Genomic DNA, 19,271 nt, shown 5'->3' on the forward strand with positions numbered 1-19,271 from the left:
ATTTTAGGATAATTTGTTCTAGTTCTGTGAAAAATGTCCTGGCTGGTTTGATAGGGATTGCATTAAATCTGTAGATTGCTTTGAGTAGCATGGTTATTTTATCAATATTAATTCTTCCAACCCATGAGCTGGGATATCGTTCTATTTCTTTAATTCACCTGTAATTTCCTTTATCGTTGTTTTATAGTTCTCAGCATATAAGTCTTTTACCATCTTGGTCAGGTTTAATCCTAAGTGTTTTATTTTTTTGATGCAATTTTAAAAGGATTTTTTTTTCACTTTTTCTTTCTGAAATTTCATTGTTAGTGTAAAGAAATGCAACAGATTTTTGTATGTTAATCTTGTATCCTGCCACCTTGCTTAATTTGTTTATCAGCTCTAGTATTTTTCGTGTATAGTCTTTAGGGTTTTCTATATATTCTATCATGCATCCTCATATAGTGGCAGTTTTACCTCTTCTCTTGCAATTTGGGTCCCTTTTATTTCTTGTATGATTGCTGTGGCAGGGGCTTGCAATACTATGCTGAGTAGGAGTGACAGTGAACATCTCTGTCTTGTTCCAGATTTTAATGGGAAGGCTTTCAGCTTTTCACCGCTGAGCACTCTGTTGGCTGTGGGTTTGTCATTTATAGTTTTTATTATGTTGAGACATGTCCCCTCTGTACCCACTTTGGTGAGTCTTTATCATAAGTGGGTGTTGAATGTTATCAGGCACTTTTACTGCATCTATTGAGAGGATTTTTTTTTTTTTTTTTGTCCTTTGTCTTGTTGATGTGGTGTATCACACTGATTGATTTCCATATGTTGAACCAGTCTTGTGACCCTGGGATGAATTGACTTGATAATGGTGTATGATCCTTATGTGTTGTTGGATTCTGTTTGCTAACATTTTGTTGAGAATTTTTGTATCTATATTCATCAGAGATACTGGCCTGTAATTTTCTTTTTTGGTAGTGTCTTTGTCTTGTCTTGGTATCAGAGTGAGGGTGGCTTCATAGAATGAGTTTGGGAGTGTTCCCCTCTCTTCAGTCTTTTGGAAGAGTTGGAAAAGGATTGGTATAAGTTCTTTGCATGTTTGGTGGAATTTCCCAGTGAAGCCATCTGGTGCTGAACTTGTGTTTGCAGGGAATTGTTGTTGTTGTTGTTGTTGTTGTTACTATTATTACAGATTCTATTTCACTTCTAGTGATTGGTCTGTTCATATTATCTATTTCTTCTTGATTTAGTTTTGGTAGACTGTATGTTTCTAGAAATGTGTCCATTTCATCTAGGTTGTCCAATTTTTTGGCATAAAGTTGTTTATAGTGTTCTATTGTTTTTTATATTTTTGTAGTATTGGTTATCACTTCTCCTTTTTCCTTTCTTATTTTATTTGCATCCTCTCTCTTTTCTTCTTGGTGAGCCTCACCAGAGGTTTGTGATTTTGGTTACTCTTTCAAGAAACCAGCTCTTGGTTTGATTGATTTCTTTCTTTCTTCTTCGTCTTTTTTTAAATCTCTTATTTTATTTATTTCCCCTTCAATCTTACTATTTCTTTTGTTCTGCTGATTTTAGTTTTTGTTTATTCTCTAATTCTTTAAGTTGGCAAGTTAAGTTGTTTGAGATTTTTCTTGGTCTTTGAGGAAGGCCTGTATTGCTATGAACTTTGCTTGTCACTGACCTTGTTATGTGAAATCTATTTGATTATTGTTTTGGCTTCTAATAGCTGATGACTAAGAGAATTATTCGGGCAATTCTGGAAGGTAGTACTAATGCTAAGAAGCATCTTTTATCTTTTCAATTAATGTATTTTTCTTCAGAATCTGCCCGAAAACAGTAACAATGATAATATGGCACCATCGTGCTTGGATTATTTGTTAGTATAGGGAGGTGATATGAACAAGCATACCAAATGATTTAAATACTCCCTTTCCTTAAAGAAACTGTAATAGGATGCACTTGTCTGAGGAAGAGAGGCAGGGGTGAGAGAGGCGGGGAGAGGAAGGAAGAGGTTGAAGAGCTTTTTTGAAAAGACACTTTGCATGAACAGTTTAAACAGTGATAAAATATTATGATGAAACCCAGTGGGTCAGCTACATTCTTTTCTCAATGAGTTATTGGAGAGATTTGAAAATTTCTTTGTCACAGAACTTCTGTTTTCTTAAACAAGTAAGATTTAGGTCATAGGATTAGAACTCTATTAGATAGAGTTCATCAGTGCTCTAGAGAAATGAGGAATTGAGGCTTAAGAGGAATTTTCCTAGCCGAGATCTAGTCTCTGCTTGCATTGAGGTATTTTTCTCTGAGAGCTGGTTGCAGCTTTGGCCATCCTACTGTACAAACCTTCTATGGGTGCTCTGTGAAATTCAGAAAAAAATTTTAAGGTCTTTTGCTAACTTACGTGCAAGATGTAAGACTGGCTATGTTAGGTTTTCTGCAAATGTGTGGCTCAGGCGTTATGTTTCCTATTTCTAAAGCTTTAAAGGAATAAAAAGATTACTTGCTTACTAAGTTGAACCATCCCAGTGATTACTTTTAAAACTTCATCTCCCATCCTCATTCTCAAACCAGATTAATCACAATCACATAATCAGCTTTCTTCTATGATATTTACTCAACGGTCTACTTATCTATACATACACATGTATATACATATATGCATATACATCTATCTTGATGATTGAGTATGATTGAGTATAATTGAAGAAAGGTGATAAATATGGTTTGAGAATACACATATCTATTCAGGGCACTGACAGGAGGCACTGATTTGATTTCTGACAAGATTCACTTTTACTGTATCTTTGAGAAAATAAACTGAATTCAATGAGGATGGTGATGAGAAGTTTATATTTCAAGTTTGTAATTATTTATTTCACCATAAATAGCAAAAGTAAACAATATTTACTGAGTAGTGATAAAAATGAAAATGGCAGTTTTTGCCAGGTTTTGTATTGCCCCTAGATCTGGAAAATAGAATCCTTCTGTGTATGGGAGGGATCTGGGGGAGGGATATGAAACTTGGGGCAGGGAAGGGGCAAACTGTAGGAAATTCTAATATCCTGCCAAAATCAGCCTTAACTTCTGGTCCAGTTGTGGGGATTTTTGACAGGTTTTGGCATAGAAAACTGAATCACAGAATGTTCTGTTGCTTTTTCATCATTCAAAATAGGTAACTTCGCTTCTATGACTGTACAGCATTAGATTAGTATGAGTTTCCAGCTTGGGCACTTTTGCTATAATAAAGAGTGGTTTAAAGTCTGCAGCTACATCTTTCTTCATAGTACCGGGTTCTTAACAATCAAAGATAAATGAACCGCCCTTGCCTTTCAGCACAAGTGAGGGGGAAAAAAAAATACACATACACACACCCTGGAGGAAGGAATGGCAGCAAGACTGAGCCCTCCTTAGTAGTTCAATTGAGGGGAGAGAGACTTCTCTGTCGGTTTGTGGGAGTGAATCTAATTACCAGTGTCTTACTTTCATTAATAGGTTGGAGCAAGTTAACTTCTCAAAGGAGGAAGAAATAGACGTTATGCCTGAACTCCTAGACTGGATTACGATCATTTAAGTGTGGCTTTCCCAAAAATAGGATTTTTTTTTTTTTTTTTAGTAAGTCTTTTGTGAAGTTGGGCAGGTGGCCAGGAAGAACACCAACTACCAAAAAGCCAAAAATAACTGATAAAACATGTATATTTATAGACGGGAGGACAGAGCATTCTGGAAAACTGAAGAGTATATTTTAATAGATTTTAATGTACCTCAGTCAAATTTAATTAGCTAGACTAACCCTCAGCTGAGAATTTTGACTGGAATCCACCTCTGCCATCCTGTTTCACTTCTCCTTTTCCACCAGTGGTCTGGGAGTAAACGTCAACTTAGGTGGGGTCGACATGTTTCTTGACCGATATTTTTGTTTTCTTAGCCTCACTAGCCAAAAATCTGATGATGACTATGAAGATTACGCTTCTAACAAAACATGGGTCTTGACTCCAAAAGTTCCAGAGGGCGATGTCACTGTCATCTTAAACAACCTTCTGGAAGGATATGACAATAAACTGCGACCTGATATAGGAGGTACGTGAAGGCCTTTTGTGACGTGGGTTACGCCGAGACAAACATGGCTGCCACGTCAGAAGGAAACACCAGCACATTTCAACAACCAGAAGGGTGTAAATAATACTTCCCACTGTATGTTGTTAAAATAAAGAAGGTGTAAATAGCATTTAGGCTTTGGAGTAGAAGGGACATTAAGTTCAAAATGAAGAAAGATGATGTTCAAGTGAGCGTCAGAGCTAGAAATTTTAATTTTCCTAGACATCACAGACAAAGACTATATATAGAAGGAAATAGTCTAAATTTCTTTATGAAGCAACATCAGAAATCACCAGGATTCAATCTCCAGTTCCTCCATTTAAAAAAGCAAATAAGCAAAAACCTCATTAGCCATCCCCAACAAAATAAAATAAGGTGGGACACTGTAGTTCAGTGGTAGAACCCATGCCTAGCATGCATGAGGTCCTGGGTTCAATCCCCAGTACCTCCGTTAAAAAGAAGTAAATAAATAAAAACCTAATTACCCACCCTCCAACAAAAAAAATTTTTTTAAGATTAAAAAAAACCAAGTAAATCATAGTAAAGAAAAGACATACTGCTTACCTATAGCTTTGTAACAAACAACCACAAAATCTCATCTAAGCTCAGCTGGGTTAGGGACCCTCATTTAGGAAAGCTGTGCTCTCATTCCACTCCTGGGACCAGCAGACTAGCTGGGGATGTCCTTCTTGTGACAGTAGCAAAGAGAGAGAAAATAGAAGCTCACAAGGCTTGATGCTTAGAATTAGAACTAGCATAGTCACTTTTGTCCATATATTATTAGCCAATGCAAGTCAGACGGTCAGTCTCAATGTTCAGGGGCAGAGATGCAGCCTCATGGATGTGAAGGCCAGGGTGTAGATGCAGGGAGGAGTGGAGAATGCAACCCACTGGAGGGAATCAGAGCATGGCACTTCACGGAAAATGGATAAAGATGAGAGAAATGTGCTTGCTGAATCGAAGCCCAGAATATTATGAATCCTTGTTCATTAAATGTTAAATGAAAATGGAGCACATTCATTAGGTCACAGATGTAACACTACATGACTTTTAATATCAGTCCTCTTTGACAAATAGGTGTGTATTGGGTTTCCATATGGTTTCCTCATATTATTTGATGAGTCACAGAATTCATTAAATCCTTGAGGAAGATTGATTTTTGTGTTGGCTGGAGATGGATGAGGATGAAGTGGTCATAAAAGGAATCAACAGGGAGCAGTGTTTCAAAAACAATTCATAATCCTTGTTGCTTTTTATGTCTATTTCATGTTTCTAATGCATATTGTTTTCTAGGTCGCTATGTAGTTATTTTTTTCCATATGGGCCAAGTCAGGTTATAGCACCCGAATGGATTGTAGAGCATGAAGGAAAACATAATAAAATTCAGGATATCTGAGAGAAGGATGAAGAAAATCTGATCAGTGTTTTCTTAGTTAGTCATCTTTATATAGTCTTAAAAAGATAATCAGTATCAAATCTCTGCTCTGCTTAGCTATTACGTTTCCCTGCTTACAAGGAAATACTTATTTGAAAACAAACAGCTATTTAAATATAGTGAATTAGTCACTAGCACCAAATTAGTTGTGAGTAAATCACTTCTCAGGTAGCAAAATAAATCTCTTTCTCAAATAACAAGGACTGAAACGTTAAAATATTATGCTTCTCCATATGCACATATTTCTGTTTCTCTTTGCAGTGAAACCAACATTAATCCACACAGACATGTATGTGAATAGCATTGGTCCAGTGAACGCTATCAACATGGTAAGTTTCTAATGCTTTTTGTTGATCTTATTAGCATATTAGAGAGGGAATGTGGTATCATGGAAATAGCAAGGAATATTCCAACAATAACAAAAAAAAAAATGGAAGGGAGAGAGAATCTTTCAGATCTTTTTTTCTCTCTTGTGACATAAATATAATTAGTTTTAGTGATTGTTATGAAAATTACATGTATGTATAAAACTATATGTATAAAACTAACGTGTGTAAAATGCTGTAATTTTAAGATTCAACAATCATTACTTCCTTGGTAGGTACTCCCTACTACAAAATGAAACCTAGCTCTCTACTACATCTTAGAATATTGATTTGTTTCAAATCAAAATTGTTTCTCAGAGGAAATAGTGCATTAGATGTAACAGTAAATGTAACTTTGCTCTTCTATAAAGCTTTCTATTCAAATCTGACATAAGAAACTGGACGGAAGTCTATATAGAATAGAACAGAGTCCAGTAGAACATACTGTAATGTAACATAACATGGCATAATGTACCCTAACATAGAATAGCATAGCGATATTATAACTTTAAAATAGTGTTTACCAAGCAAGCAGTAAGGACACCGGGCTGAGTCAGAGAGACAGATGAGAAACTTCCATTACTGCTCAATAAAGGATACTGACACCTGCATGCTCCTTGCAAGTAAGCTGCTTGTTGACCCATTAACAAACGCCAGCATGTTTCTTCTTCACAATTAAAATTCTCAGAATAGTTAGCATTCTGATGCAAGATATAAAGCAGCAGCAGCAGGCAGCTGTATATGTAGTCTATTTAACCACAGGACTTGGAATTTCAGGCACACTAGTGTCCAGAACCACTGTCCCCAGATCAATTTATGAAATACTAGTTGAGAGAATCTTAAAGCTTGTGTGTGTGTGTTTGCCAAATGTAGATTAGAAGTTACTGAGTTACTGTGTTTACTGGCACATCACTAATTAGTTGATAAAAGAATTTCATGGAACAGTTTCCGCTCTCATTACGTGGGGGCTGCACGTATGGAGTTAAACAGCAAACAAAGTGGTATGACCTGCCCCAGTGGAAGTGTAGTCGGTTACTGTGAGATACTGGGGCAGGAGGCACAAGGAAGTAATCCAGGACAATGCAAATGAGGCAAAGAAAGAAGATTCTAGTCTGATCCTGACAGGCTGCTTTTCTTGGGCAAATAAATAATCTCCCTGTTTTTCTGTGTTCATTATAAACGGTGGTGGGTTGAGGGGATCAGACTAAGAAATGTGGATGACTCTCCTACGAACACTGGGGGTTCTTTAATTTTCTCATTTATAGATATGATTAAAATCAGGTTATCAAATGATGCTACGTAATATCTAAATATGATAGCCAAATGAGATCTTGAGTGTTCTGACTCCAGGTCTAAATGACATCACACTTTCTTCTCTTCGATGAAAGTCAGTCACTCGCAGCTTAAATACGTGCAGGGAGGATTCATTACACTCATTTATCATCATAGCATTTTCTGAATACGCTTTGTGATAGAGATTAGTACAGTCATAAAGATTCTCTTTTAATTGGTTCATTTCCTCTTGTTTAGAAAAAAAAATGACATCAACTGTAATAGTAAAACATAAAGACAGTTACCTTGCTTTGGGTGTGTGCTGTCTGCCAGACCCGGCACAGAGCACCTTATGTGTCTTCCCCTTTGTTTCCGTCCTCACCCTACCTGACAAGGAAGAGTCTGGAGGAGCCTCACTTTTGTGTGTGTGTGTGTGTGAGGCAGCTGAGCCTCCAGAGCTCCAGGTTAGGGCTGTTTTGAGTTTTCTGGACTTTCTTTCACTCTATAGCAGTGATTCTGAACGTGGGTGGTTGATTTCCTCAAGAGACAATTGGCGCTGTCTGGGAATACTTTTAGTTGTCACGATTGAGGGTGGGGTTTGGTGCTACTGGTTCCCAGTAGGTAGAGGCTAGGAATACTTAGCAAATATCCTAAAATACACAAGACAGCCCTCACAACAGAGAGTTAGCTGGCCCAGAATAACAGGAGAAACTCTGCTCTATAAATACCGAATGCAAACGGCTGTATCAGGGTGATGATCTTTTGCCAGGAATCACTTAGACAGGTCTGTTTTCTCACAATATCATCGTCTTGTCTATGAAAGATGGGTGAGTCTCCTTAGCAAAGCTTTTGCTTCCTTTTGGACTATTCGAAGCCAGAGTAGCTTTGCTTTTTGTATTAGCCATGAGAACATAAATGATAAATCCAAACAGATGCTCTATTATACAGTCCTGCTATATTAAAGATGTTCCATTTCATCTTTTTCTTTAAAACAGGAATATACAATTGATATATTTTTTGCCCAAACATGGTATGACCGACGTCTGAAATTTAACAGCACCATTAAAGTCCTCCGATTGAACAGCAACATGGTGGGGAAAATCTGGATTCCAGACACTTTCTTCAGAAACTCCAAAAAGGCCGATGCACACTGGATAACCACTCCCAATAGGATGCTGAGGATTTGGAATGATGGTCGAGTGCTCTACACCTTAAGGTATTCTTTTGGAAAAGGAAAGAAGTGATTGCTGGGGATGAAACAAAGATCAACTATATTTTCCTCTCTCTCATTTTGTAAAATCTTTTTTTTTTTATTGAAGTTTATAGTCAGTTTACAATGTGTCAATTTCTGGTGTACAGCCTAATGTTTCAGTCAGACATACACATACATATATTTGTTTTCATATTCTTTTTTTCATTATAGGCTACTAAAAGATATTGAATATAGTTCCCTGTGCTCTACAAAAGAAACTTGTTGTTTATCTATCTTATAGATAGTTAATATTTGCAAATCATAGTCTCTTAAAACAAAAAGAAAAAAAGATGTCAAGCCTGCGTCAGAGCTGGCATGCTTGATCTAAATAGTACGAGATGCTATGCAATTAGCTTTTCTTTCTGTTGTCAATGAGCCTATTCAAAGGACTAGACAAAGGTAAAACCTCGTTTATGGCTGATGTGAGAACTCTGCTTTCTCACAGGGACACGGAATTTCCCTTGCATTCCTAAGACCGCCTGGCCTTTACACCAATCTTGGCTTTTGTGTGTGTCCTGCTACTTTAAAATATGGACACTAAACCCCACAGTCAGTCATCCTTAGGACCACCGGTTCTTAGTTTGGGAGTGTTTCCGTCTCCAAGGAAACCACTGCTAATGGAGGATTTCTGATGTGGAAATTCCTGTACATCCTTCTTTCTAGCTGCACAATGGCAAGTAACTAGAATGACTTCCATCTCCCAGCACCCACTACAGTGATAGGCTGTTTGACTTAATTTTTTTTTTTTTGCTCTTTTGGGAAGAGATATTTTGGGGGAAAACTTGAAGGAGGCCTCTTTTCTATTCTGATCTTAAATATTAAGTAACGTTTGACAGGTTTTCTTCTTCAATTACTTTATGCCATTATCTTATTAGCGCTTACTGATTACATGCATTTAAAATATTTTTACATCTAAGTTTCTCATTGGTGAGAGCATATTATTAAATCAACATAATACTGCGTAGACTTAAGAATCAGGCAAACCTGGCTTTATTAGCTCTATGTCAGACTGTCTGTATTAGAGCCGTTCTCCAGGATTCCTGCAAGAGAGGCAGCTCCTCATGGGACGTACAGCACTGGGGGCAGCTGTCTGGTAGCAGGGGTCTTGGTGCTAGGAGAATCTCAAATTTTTATTTGGTTAGGAAGTTTGGTATTTTTACTTGGATACATTTTCATTTAGAGGAATTAGGTGAAAATTGGTGAAGATTTATTGCCAAAGAAGACACCCCCACACCACGACATGTCCCCTGCCCAAGATACTCTCCGGTACTACAACTAAGCAAACATTTACCTTTCATTTTTAAAATTACTATAAAATAGAGTTAATGTTTCTTATCTCACAGAGTTGTAATAAGGACTAAGTGGGGTGATATGTGAAGTGCTTAATATAGAGCCTAATAAAAAAAATGTAAGCAAAGGAGATACTTAAATTATTTGTATATATTTTCAGTAATAGGTAGGACTAATACAATTCTTCTAGATCTTAGTATCCAGGAACCTGGAACTTCAAAATGGTTCCTGTCAAATACCCTTGTGACATATATTTCATGCTGTATGTGATATCCAAAATACAAAATATACTTTAAACTGGATCCAAATCCTCTCTGCCATCAGTTCTATCAGTGAGTAGGAAAAATGGCCACGATTACAAAAGAAATTCATTGCCCGTATTTTGACTTCATCATGGGTTTTTATTAAATTAGAAGTAAGGTAGTGACTGGAATTATAATCCAGTGGAAATCAAAGTTTGTCCGATAAATAAGAGCTCAGTCTAGTTTGAAGTACTAAGTAAAGTCACACTATCTTAAGTCCTTTATCATTCTAATATTATAGTCAGTTTTCCATTTCTATTAACTTGCAGAATCACTATACAATATTTAATTATGGAAACCACCTCAAAAATGTCACTCATGAGATTCATCCAAGATTTGAATGAGTTGCTAATCTGTACAGAGAGATGATTTTATTCTTGTGGCTTATCTATAATGAGTTATGAATGTGCATGTATATGCATAGACATATATCTATGTACCTATCTGCGGTCTACATTATTTTCAATTTTAACAGTTCCAGTTTAATTTGGAGAAAAAATACTAATAAAATATCAAATTTAATTAAAGTTTCACTTATGAATAAAACTAATCTTTTCTTTGGAAGAGCATATAATTATTTAGCTTTGGAGGCATAATCTTGGGTTCAGATCTCAGCTATGCCACTAGCTTTGTGACTTTGGGCAAGTTCAAGTACAGTAAAGCCATAATAACACTAAACTCACCTTAGCCAGTGCCATGGGGACAACTAAGGAGTCAGTGATCATTAGTTACATTTTAAGATCAGTAATTGCTCTATTATACCATAGAAAAGTAAAATCTCCCCAATTAAAAATGATGCTAAACTGTAAAATCTTTCAAAATAAAAGTTTTTAAAATAACTTTTATTGCTTTAAGATTGATACCTGCACATTGTAAGAACTGTCGCTAACAAATATGAAATTTGGAAAATCATCAACCCCTCACCTTTATAACTTTACAGTATATTCATACTTCCCCAAAGGTGGTCAAAACATCTAGGACTCACTTATATTTTCTCTGTCCTAGAAACCCAGCCTATATTGGGATCCAGAAGATCTCAGTAAGCACCCCAGCTGCAAACAAATTGGGACTCATTGGCAGACTTTTTTTTAATACGTCTCTGTATCCGTATTTAACATGTCTTGATTGCCATAAGATACTGGTCTCCTCTGTAACATCCTATCCAATGGTTTCACAGTGTTCCTTTGTAAGAATGCATAACACTCCATTTGTGAAACATAGGTATTTTTAAACTCACATATAGTAATTTAAAGCTAACATCTAACAAGTACTTACAAACAGAAGGTTCTGCTTTAATTAGCAGATAAGATCGGAGAATTATCTGCATTCATTTACACTCAAACAGCAAATGAGCTTAAGTTCTTAAAACAGTTTGTTCTAGTAAGTACATTAAGTGCATTCTGAGCGATCTCATTTGTGCAATTACTTTGCCCTCAAAATTAGGTGATCATGAATATTGAATACATGAAGTTGAGGTCAGTGAGATCCTATGGTTTGGTCTATGAAAATAAATGGACTGCATTAAGTCTTAAATAATTTTCTCGTGGACTTGGTGGATTTCTTCAGTGAGGATCACCTTGGGTTATCAATAAGAATGGGTGACATACTCTCCGGGAATGAAACTGAATGGTCATTAGAAAATGTGCTAGTGTACGTTTTTTTAAACTGTCTAAAATCTCTGTTTATGTTTCATATCTTCCTGTTTAGGTTGACGATTGATGCTGAGTGCCAATTACAGTTGCATAATTTTCCAATGGATGAACACTCCTGCCCCTTGGAATTCTCCAGTTGTAAGTAATGCTCATTTGATGTTCTGTAACTCCTCTCACCAGTCGCCTTTCTGATTGCAATATCAATTAATTGGGAGACTTACAGAGAATGCAGAATTGCAGTAAGTGATGTTGTTGACTTTGAAGATTTTGATAATCTTTTTCATCGTTAAAAAAAGAAAAAGATCTATTTTATCAGGAGTTACAAATAGATTTCATTGGGGCGCAAACTTTGAATAAATTGGCAGTGGTTGCCTGGAGCCCTTTGTTGGGAAAGATTGTAAAGCCAGGCCTGGTATCAACAGAAAGGGCAATGGTGGATTACACATCTCCGCTCCCACACAGGCCCAGGAGAACAGAGGACCAGTATGTTTGCTCATTGCTTTCTCCCTTTATGTATCAAGACGCATAGAGATCCCACAATGTTTGCTCACTCCAATTTTGATACACCTGTTAAACAAAATTGAAAATTACCTCCCTCCACCTGGAGTTCTAGTAATATCTAGAACTAGGTATCCACCAGTGAGCAAAAGACTGATTTTTGGTGCCATGTGGGTCCAATTCCAATCCAATCCCATCCCTCTAGACTTGAGCGGATTACTAAGTCTCTCAGCGAGTCCACAACACAGGTGCCCAATAGAGATGATAAGACCTGCCTCACCTAAATATTGTTTTGTTGATGTAATAATATATGTACAATGTTTGGATGCTACCTCACACATAGTGAGATTCAATCAGGAGCTCTATTACTTTATTAATTATTATTATCATCGGAAAATAGACGATAGCGAGAAGATCCGTGATGATTCTAACTCAAGTTAAGCTTTAGTAACCTTCACAGATACTTCCTGCCTGAATCAGAAATAAGCCTCAGTTTCCCCCACATGTTCTCCTCACCATTTGTTCAACATTCATGTTAGATTGCTCACCTCCTCCTCATTTTTGGTTTGTCAATTGTGCGTACTAGGGAGAATGAAAAACTAATTATGAATTTTAAATTATACACACACACGTATATACACATATATAATTTCCCAGCAAGGGAGTGATGGAGAATCTTAAGAGCCAACTAAATCATAATAACTATACTTTCAATGAAAAGAAAAAAATGAGAAAAGCAAACACAAATTTCACTAAACATCATTTCCACAGGGAACCAAAGGAAAACTTCATTGTGCATTATATGTACTGAGAAAAATTCCCATGATAAATCTCACTCCATATGTTTTACTTCATCCAAGAATACAGTGTGTTTCAGTAGAAGCTTCCCTAAGGTTTAGGAGATTGCATTTCTTTTCTTCTAATTTTCTACCTGACACTGCTCTTCTCCTGAGTCAGCTAAAACTGAAGAACGAGTGGTTTCTGTGCCATCGGGCCACTGATTGACAATTGTCTTCTGAACCCAAACTGACCTGAATATTACTTATTACTGTCAAACCAGTTCAGTCACCAACAGGTACTCCATAGGAAGTTTCTTAATATCATCAGTTTTCACCACATCTTGTCCTCCCCCTCCAAATCCCCCATCCTATAGCGATGTGGGAACTCTTTTTTTTTTTTTCTTTCTTCTTAATTAAAACATAACGGACAAAGAATTAGACCACAAGAAAAGAAGGAAACATAAAGGGTTTTATTCCAAGAAGTCAATCAGCCTCCATAATCAAAACTTTTCTTTCCATAGCATTATTAGAAGACAAACAGTTGAGAAGATTCCTAGTTTTATAATCAGTCTGTCTGTCTGTCTATCCATCCATCCATCCTTCCATCTATCTACATACCTATCTTTCTTACTTGAGTTTATTCTACAGTTTACTTAATAATGTTTATCCATTCAACAACTGTATATTGACCATTAATTCCATGAAATAAGTATGCTCATCATCCCCATAAGGAAACAAATAATTCAGGAAAAAAAATTAAGAAATTTGTCTAGGGTATTATGGCTAGGAAAAGGTATTGATCATCGCTAATTTTCAGCGTAATCTCTTTCTCATGAGTGCTGTCTGTTCTCCTGGCTGAACATGACTGAGCCACAGTCCTCACTGGTATCTTCCCCTTGACATTTCCACTTACTCACTTACTGCCTTTAATTGTAGATTTCTGTGTGTAAAATGAAGTCTCAGCAAGTTGAGGGAGAGCATAAACAGTTGAGGTATTTTTTCCCAATCATCTTCGACTCCAAGGACATGCCCCGGAGACGGATTTGAGTCTGCTCTTCTTCCATCATTTTCTGTTTCTGCATGACTCTCAAACATCTTGCCCTTTTGAGACTCTTCCAGCATAAAACAATGTCTTGCACATGTACCATTAATTACATACTGGCCACTTTTTATCTGTTACCCCAGACAATGCAAAGGATGCATGTAGTGTATACAAAACCAGGCAGAGTATGCCTGATGCCTTCTGTGTAATTTAAGAGCTTCTCAAGGGTAATGCTAATCTCCTGATCTTTTAATCTCACTTCCCATCAGGACGCGGCGTCACTGCATTGACGTCCTCTGCTGTAGTGCTTTTTAGTCCAGGGTCCTCATCTAAAGCACAGCTCTGTCTCCCTCGGTATCCACCTCCGTGTCTTGTTCACAGAAGGCGGCTGCTCCGTTCGTTCATTTTTAAGCATTTGAAATGTGTGTCTCTCGTCTCGTGGCAGACGGCTATCCCCGTGAAGAAATTGTCTATCAGTGGAAGCGCAGTTCCGTTGAAGTGGGCGACACAAGGTCTTGGAGGCTCTATCAGTTTTCCTTTGTTGGACTGAGAAACACCACTGAAGTGGTGAAGACGACTTCTGGTAAGATGCACTCAAACAATTCTGAGTGACCCTTCCACAGTTCAATATCCAGTACATGTGATTCAGAAGCTATCAGTACCTGTCTACAAATAATATTCAGAAAATTGAAGTGTTTCAGTTGATGAGAGAAAAGTGATCATGGTATTCTAGTATAATGTATAAATATAAATGGACTCTCAATTTAAAGCAAATTAGATTCAAATTGGGTAAGTGAACAATTTGCTTAATTTCCGTTAAGTGAAAATGAGTAGCAATTATTAAAAAAGGGGAAAATATTTATCAGGCACAGGTGTAATATTTCTTTTAAGAAATATGTTTCATAATATATTGAAATAACAGCATTTAATGTCTCACATGGGGAAAATTAACTTTTCAAAATGCAGAAAAGTGACCATAGTGGATATGGACTAATTCTCTGTTCAGTGATGAAACGTTTTGAACCGGCTCCATCTGTGAATAAGGAACTGGGTTTTGGTATCAGATAGGCCTGGGCTCACATACCAACTCCATCAGGTGCCAGCAACAGATTTTAAGAAATTACTGAGTTTCTCAGGGGACTGGCTCTCCCAGATAGCCAGTGTGGACAGAAAGATCTGCGTCACCGGCCTTCTGGATGTATGGAAATGAAAAGGTAAGGCACTGAGAGAGCATCCGGTAAGTAGTGCTTAATAATGATACTGACCAAGGATGCATGGGACCTAATGTGGTCAGGAAACTAAAAATCTGTATTTTTATATCGTATATCATTATTTTTAATGGTATTAGTTGAACTGATTTTAAAAACCATGTTGGGGGGTAGTCAGACACATTTCTGGACCAGGTCTGTCTCGTGGGTGGCTACAGGTTCGTACAAACCTTCTGCAGTGCGGAGTACATACTCCGTACAACTTATTCCAGCTACTCCTTTTTAAAGTTAGGTGAATTTAAATATATCCTAATTTCAAATGTAAACATTGTGTTCCCAGCTTACCATTTAATAAGACATACCTTTTTATATTTATTTCCATGAGTGAAGCTGTTTTCTGTTGATTCATTCTCTCATACCTGCCTTTTTTTCCCCCCTGGAATTCATAGGACATATTTTTGTGTGTTGACTAATTTGGAAGGCTTTGGTCTATTGTACAGAGAGAAATTAAGTTAAGGACCTATACAGAAATGGAAATTTAAGGCTCTGCTTTCTTCAACACTACCCTCTAAATCAAAGAGTTCTCTGGCTCTGACATTGTTTTTGGCATTTTTCAGATTTCTTCAAAAACTCTCTTATGTTGCAAAAAGAATCTGAAAGAAAATCAAAGAAATGCTCTAATCTACTTTAAAACATGGCCTTATGTTCTCTTATTCACTGGAAATCCTGACCATCAAGTGCTAAAACAGTCTTTCTTTTGGTCCCCCCAAAAAGATTCAAGATTGTCTTAGAACTGGTCTCCCATCTGTGAAAGAACGCATGTAAAAATAATCTCTAAGTCTACATGCTTCCAGAATGAGAAATTGGGCATTAAATTCTGTTGTGTATTCATATTTCCATAATTATTCCAGCACCCTAAAACAGAACTCGCAAATTCGTAACTAGCAGATCCTCTGTTTAGTCATGTGAATCCAGAGTGACATTAAAACCAAATGGTAGTGAGGGAAGGGCTGGCTTTGTATCACCGGGTCTAACGTCACCCCCTCCCCATGGTTTCATATTGAGAATTACCTAGAGCGTATTTACTCTCTAGTAAGAGATACTTCCAAAAGAAAATGATCTGCTTACTTAAAGCTTGGCAAGAATATTTATCAAAGTTTCTTTTCACAAGGCTATTAATCTTCCTAGAGAAATCGAAGCTGAACTGTATTGATAACAGACTGGATACTGAGTGGCCCCACTGATTGTATCAAGTCCTCGTGAATTTTAGTGCGGTAGTTAGCCCCCGCCCTGACCTCCTTACGCTCCCTGCTCTGGCCGGGCTGTTTTTGTGTGTGCGGTACCGTTTCAGTTGTCTCTGTGAAGAGAAACTGGCTAAACTGGAACGGAACACCGGTGCCGAGAGGCAGCCTGACTCTTGTCATAGTCGATGCTGTAATGATCGGAATTTCTCCGTGATCTTTTGTCTTATTCCTGATGACATTCTTATCTTCAAAGTGTAGTTCTGTAACTAATTAATCATCCACAAGGAAGTTACATTAATAACTTTCTTGGGAGATTATCGGAAGATCAAAATTCTAGCCTTTTTGAATCTTGGCTGTTATGACAATGTGGTTTTTCTCCTAGGCTTATAGTAAATGTATCTCCCTTTGAGAATTCTGTCGCAACTCAGAGAGAATGTTGCCTAAACTTTGGCTTACTTACCACGGGGATTTCTAGCCTGCATCCGTTCCAGTCCGCCTTCCATGACTTTGTTTTATGCAAGTGGTGATTGTTTTGCAGGTTCTGTGGTGTTTTTGGTGTTTACATGGGCTCATTGTTATTAGGAAAGTGAATCTTTTAAAGGGAAGTTCAGATTAGGACCATAATTGGAAAAGCAGAAGCATCTGGCAAATAGAAATTTGATATAAAAATAGAATGAAAAATAAGTGTCCTTAAATTTTAAGTGCATATATTTGTGTTCCCCAGACTCTGAGTATGTTGAAAAAGAGAAATACTAGAGAAAAGGGCGAGTGCAGCTAGCGCCGAAGTACAGCTGTTCCATGCTTTCAGCAGAAGGACAAAAGGAACATGCACAGGAAGGAATCTTCTTCCTCACCGGATAATTCAGTGCTATGTGATAACCCTGCAATGTGGCACCTGAATCATCTTTATCAGCACTGGTATCTGTGTCACTCTTGAGAAAAACATTGCCTGGGTGGTAGACTGATACGACTTAAAGAAGACTTTGAATCTGTGGTCAATACATCAGAACAGATTCCAGACCCATGATTTGTCCTTCACACCATCCTCTGTTCCTGACTGCTGTGTATCTGGGAATAGCACCATCATTGTCCCAGTGAGCCAGGCGTGAGCACTCGGAGAGTCACATGTCTGCCTCCCACATCTAGTGAATCACCCAGGCACTTATGCCTCTGAAATACCTTGTGTAACTGTCCTCTTTTCGGTTGCCACTGCCACTGTCCTAGTTCACGATTTTGTCTGTTCTCATCTGTGTAGGCAGCCTATTAAGCTGTGTCCCTGCTGTCAGTGTCTCTCTGCTACAGTCTGTCCTTGATACATTAATCATAAAGGCTAGCACTTACTGAGCACCAACGACATGTCCCATAGCAAACATTTTATATAAAGGACTTACTTTAATTCCCACAACCATGGTCATCTTCACTGTCATCAACACTGAGGGGATCTCTGTGGACGAGGAACGGACTTCTAGGGCTCGTTTACTTGCAGGGATCAGACATGGCAGCTGGGCGGTTTGCTTTCAGACTCTCACTCTAAACCACTACACTATCTTTATCCCCACTGTGGCCCAGTGAGTCCTCCTGAACCACAACTTCCCTCATGTGCCAAGAATTCAGGAGGTTCGGTGAAGCACAAGTTATTGTTCCTAATATATAAGCCCCTGATCTCAGGAACTTCCCAGCTTGGTTTTCTACAATTTCCCGGCTTGTAACAGAACTACTCTGTTAGTATTTCCTGAATATAAATAGCCAGTCCTATGTACACATTGAATTTCAGTCTCCTTTTCAGCTTGTCAGCTCAACCCTACCTTCGTGACTTTAAAACATAAATAAACAGCTTCTCGTCCATGAGACTTGTACAGATCTTAATGCCACAACAACTTGGAACAAACTTTAAGATGGTTCAGTCTTGGAGCCAGGCAGCTCAGGTTTGAATACTGGCTTGTGTACGTTATTGGATACACGTAAGCTCAGTGTCACCAATGTTACAGGGCTACTCTCAGGATCAAGGAAGATACTCTGTTAAAAGTGCTTTACAAACTGTGCCTAATATGTAGGAAGGATTCGGTGAGTGGTGGGGGGAGGGACCACCATCATTGTCATCATCAGACTTCCCTCACAGAATCGTCGCCCACTATGTGAAAACATCATTTCTGCCTTGCGGTGTTTCGGCACTCATTTTAGTCCCCCTTACCTGCCCCCTCATGCCAGTAAGTCATAAGCCTCCCCGTGGAAGGCTCTGTTTAATCATCTTTGCACCCATGATGCTGTGAGCCTGGTGACTCGCTGAGAGTTGATTAGTAGCTAATTGTAAGATGGATTGCTTGTGACAATTACATTGATAAGACCATAAATTTTTCTTCAATTAAACAAGCAATGCAGAATTCTCTTCTATATTTTTCCATGACTCATCATTTACTCTGAAGTAGACGACTTGCTTCTTTCTAGTCATACTGCCATGGCCAGTTCACCAAATTACCTACCTGATTTTTGGTATCAAGCAGAGCTTTGTTCCCTCATGTTCTCCTGAAATGTGAGCTATAAAGACGGGCAAATGAGTTTCTTAGGGGAACCTACATTCTTGAGATCGAAATGCCATTATTATGAATCAAAAAGAAACATATTCTTCCTATAGAAGAAAAACATTCAGTCTTTTTTTCTTCCAGTTTTATTGAGATGTAATTGACAGACAGCACTGTGTAAGTTTGAGGTATATTGCATAATGATTTGACTTGAAAACATCGTGAATGATTGCCACATTAAGTTCAGGGAACATCAAAGGTCTCATAGAAATACAAAATTAAAGAAATAGAAAAAAATCTTTTTCCTTGTAATGTGAGCTCTTAGGATTTTACTCTTAA

General features: G+C 37.7%; 1 protein-coding gene across 2 annotated transcripts in view; it reads left to right on the forward strand.

The window, feature by feature from the left end:
* Positions 1-19,271, forward strand: part of GABRG2 (gamma-aminobutyric acid type A receptor subunit gamma2) — a 94,957-nt gene that overhangs the window by 26,810 nt on the left and 48,876 nt on the right. For both annotated transcript variants that reach the window (XM_010990267.3, XM_010990266.3), the window contains exons 2-6: positions 3,905-4,056; positions 5,771-5,838; positions 8,142-8,362; positions 11,698-11,780; positions 14,407-14,544. In XM_010990267.3, the coding sequence (XP_010988569.1) occupies positions 3,905-4,056; positions 5,771-5,838; positions 8,142-8,362; positions 11,698-11,780; positions 14,407-14,544 (662 nt within the window). The remainder of the gene's footprint in view (positions 1-3,904; positions 4,057-5,770; positions 5,839-8,141; positions 8,363-11,697; positions 11,781-14,406; positions 14,545-19,271) is intronic.

The sequence above is a fragment of the Camelus dromedarius genome, chromosome 27 (genome assembly GCF_036321535.1).
Source record: "Camelus dromedarius isolate mCamDro1 chromosome 27, mCamDro1.pat, whole genome shotgun sequence".
NCBI classification, from domain to species: Eukaryota; Metazoa; Chordata; class Mammalia; order Artiodactyla; family Camelidae; genus Camelus; species Camelus dromedarius.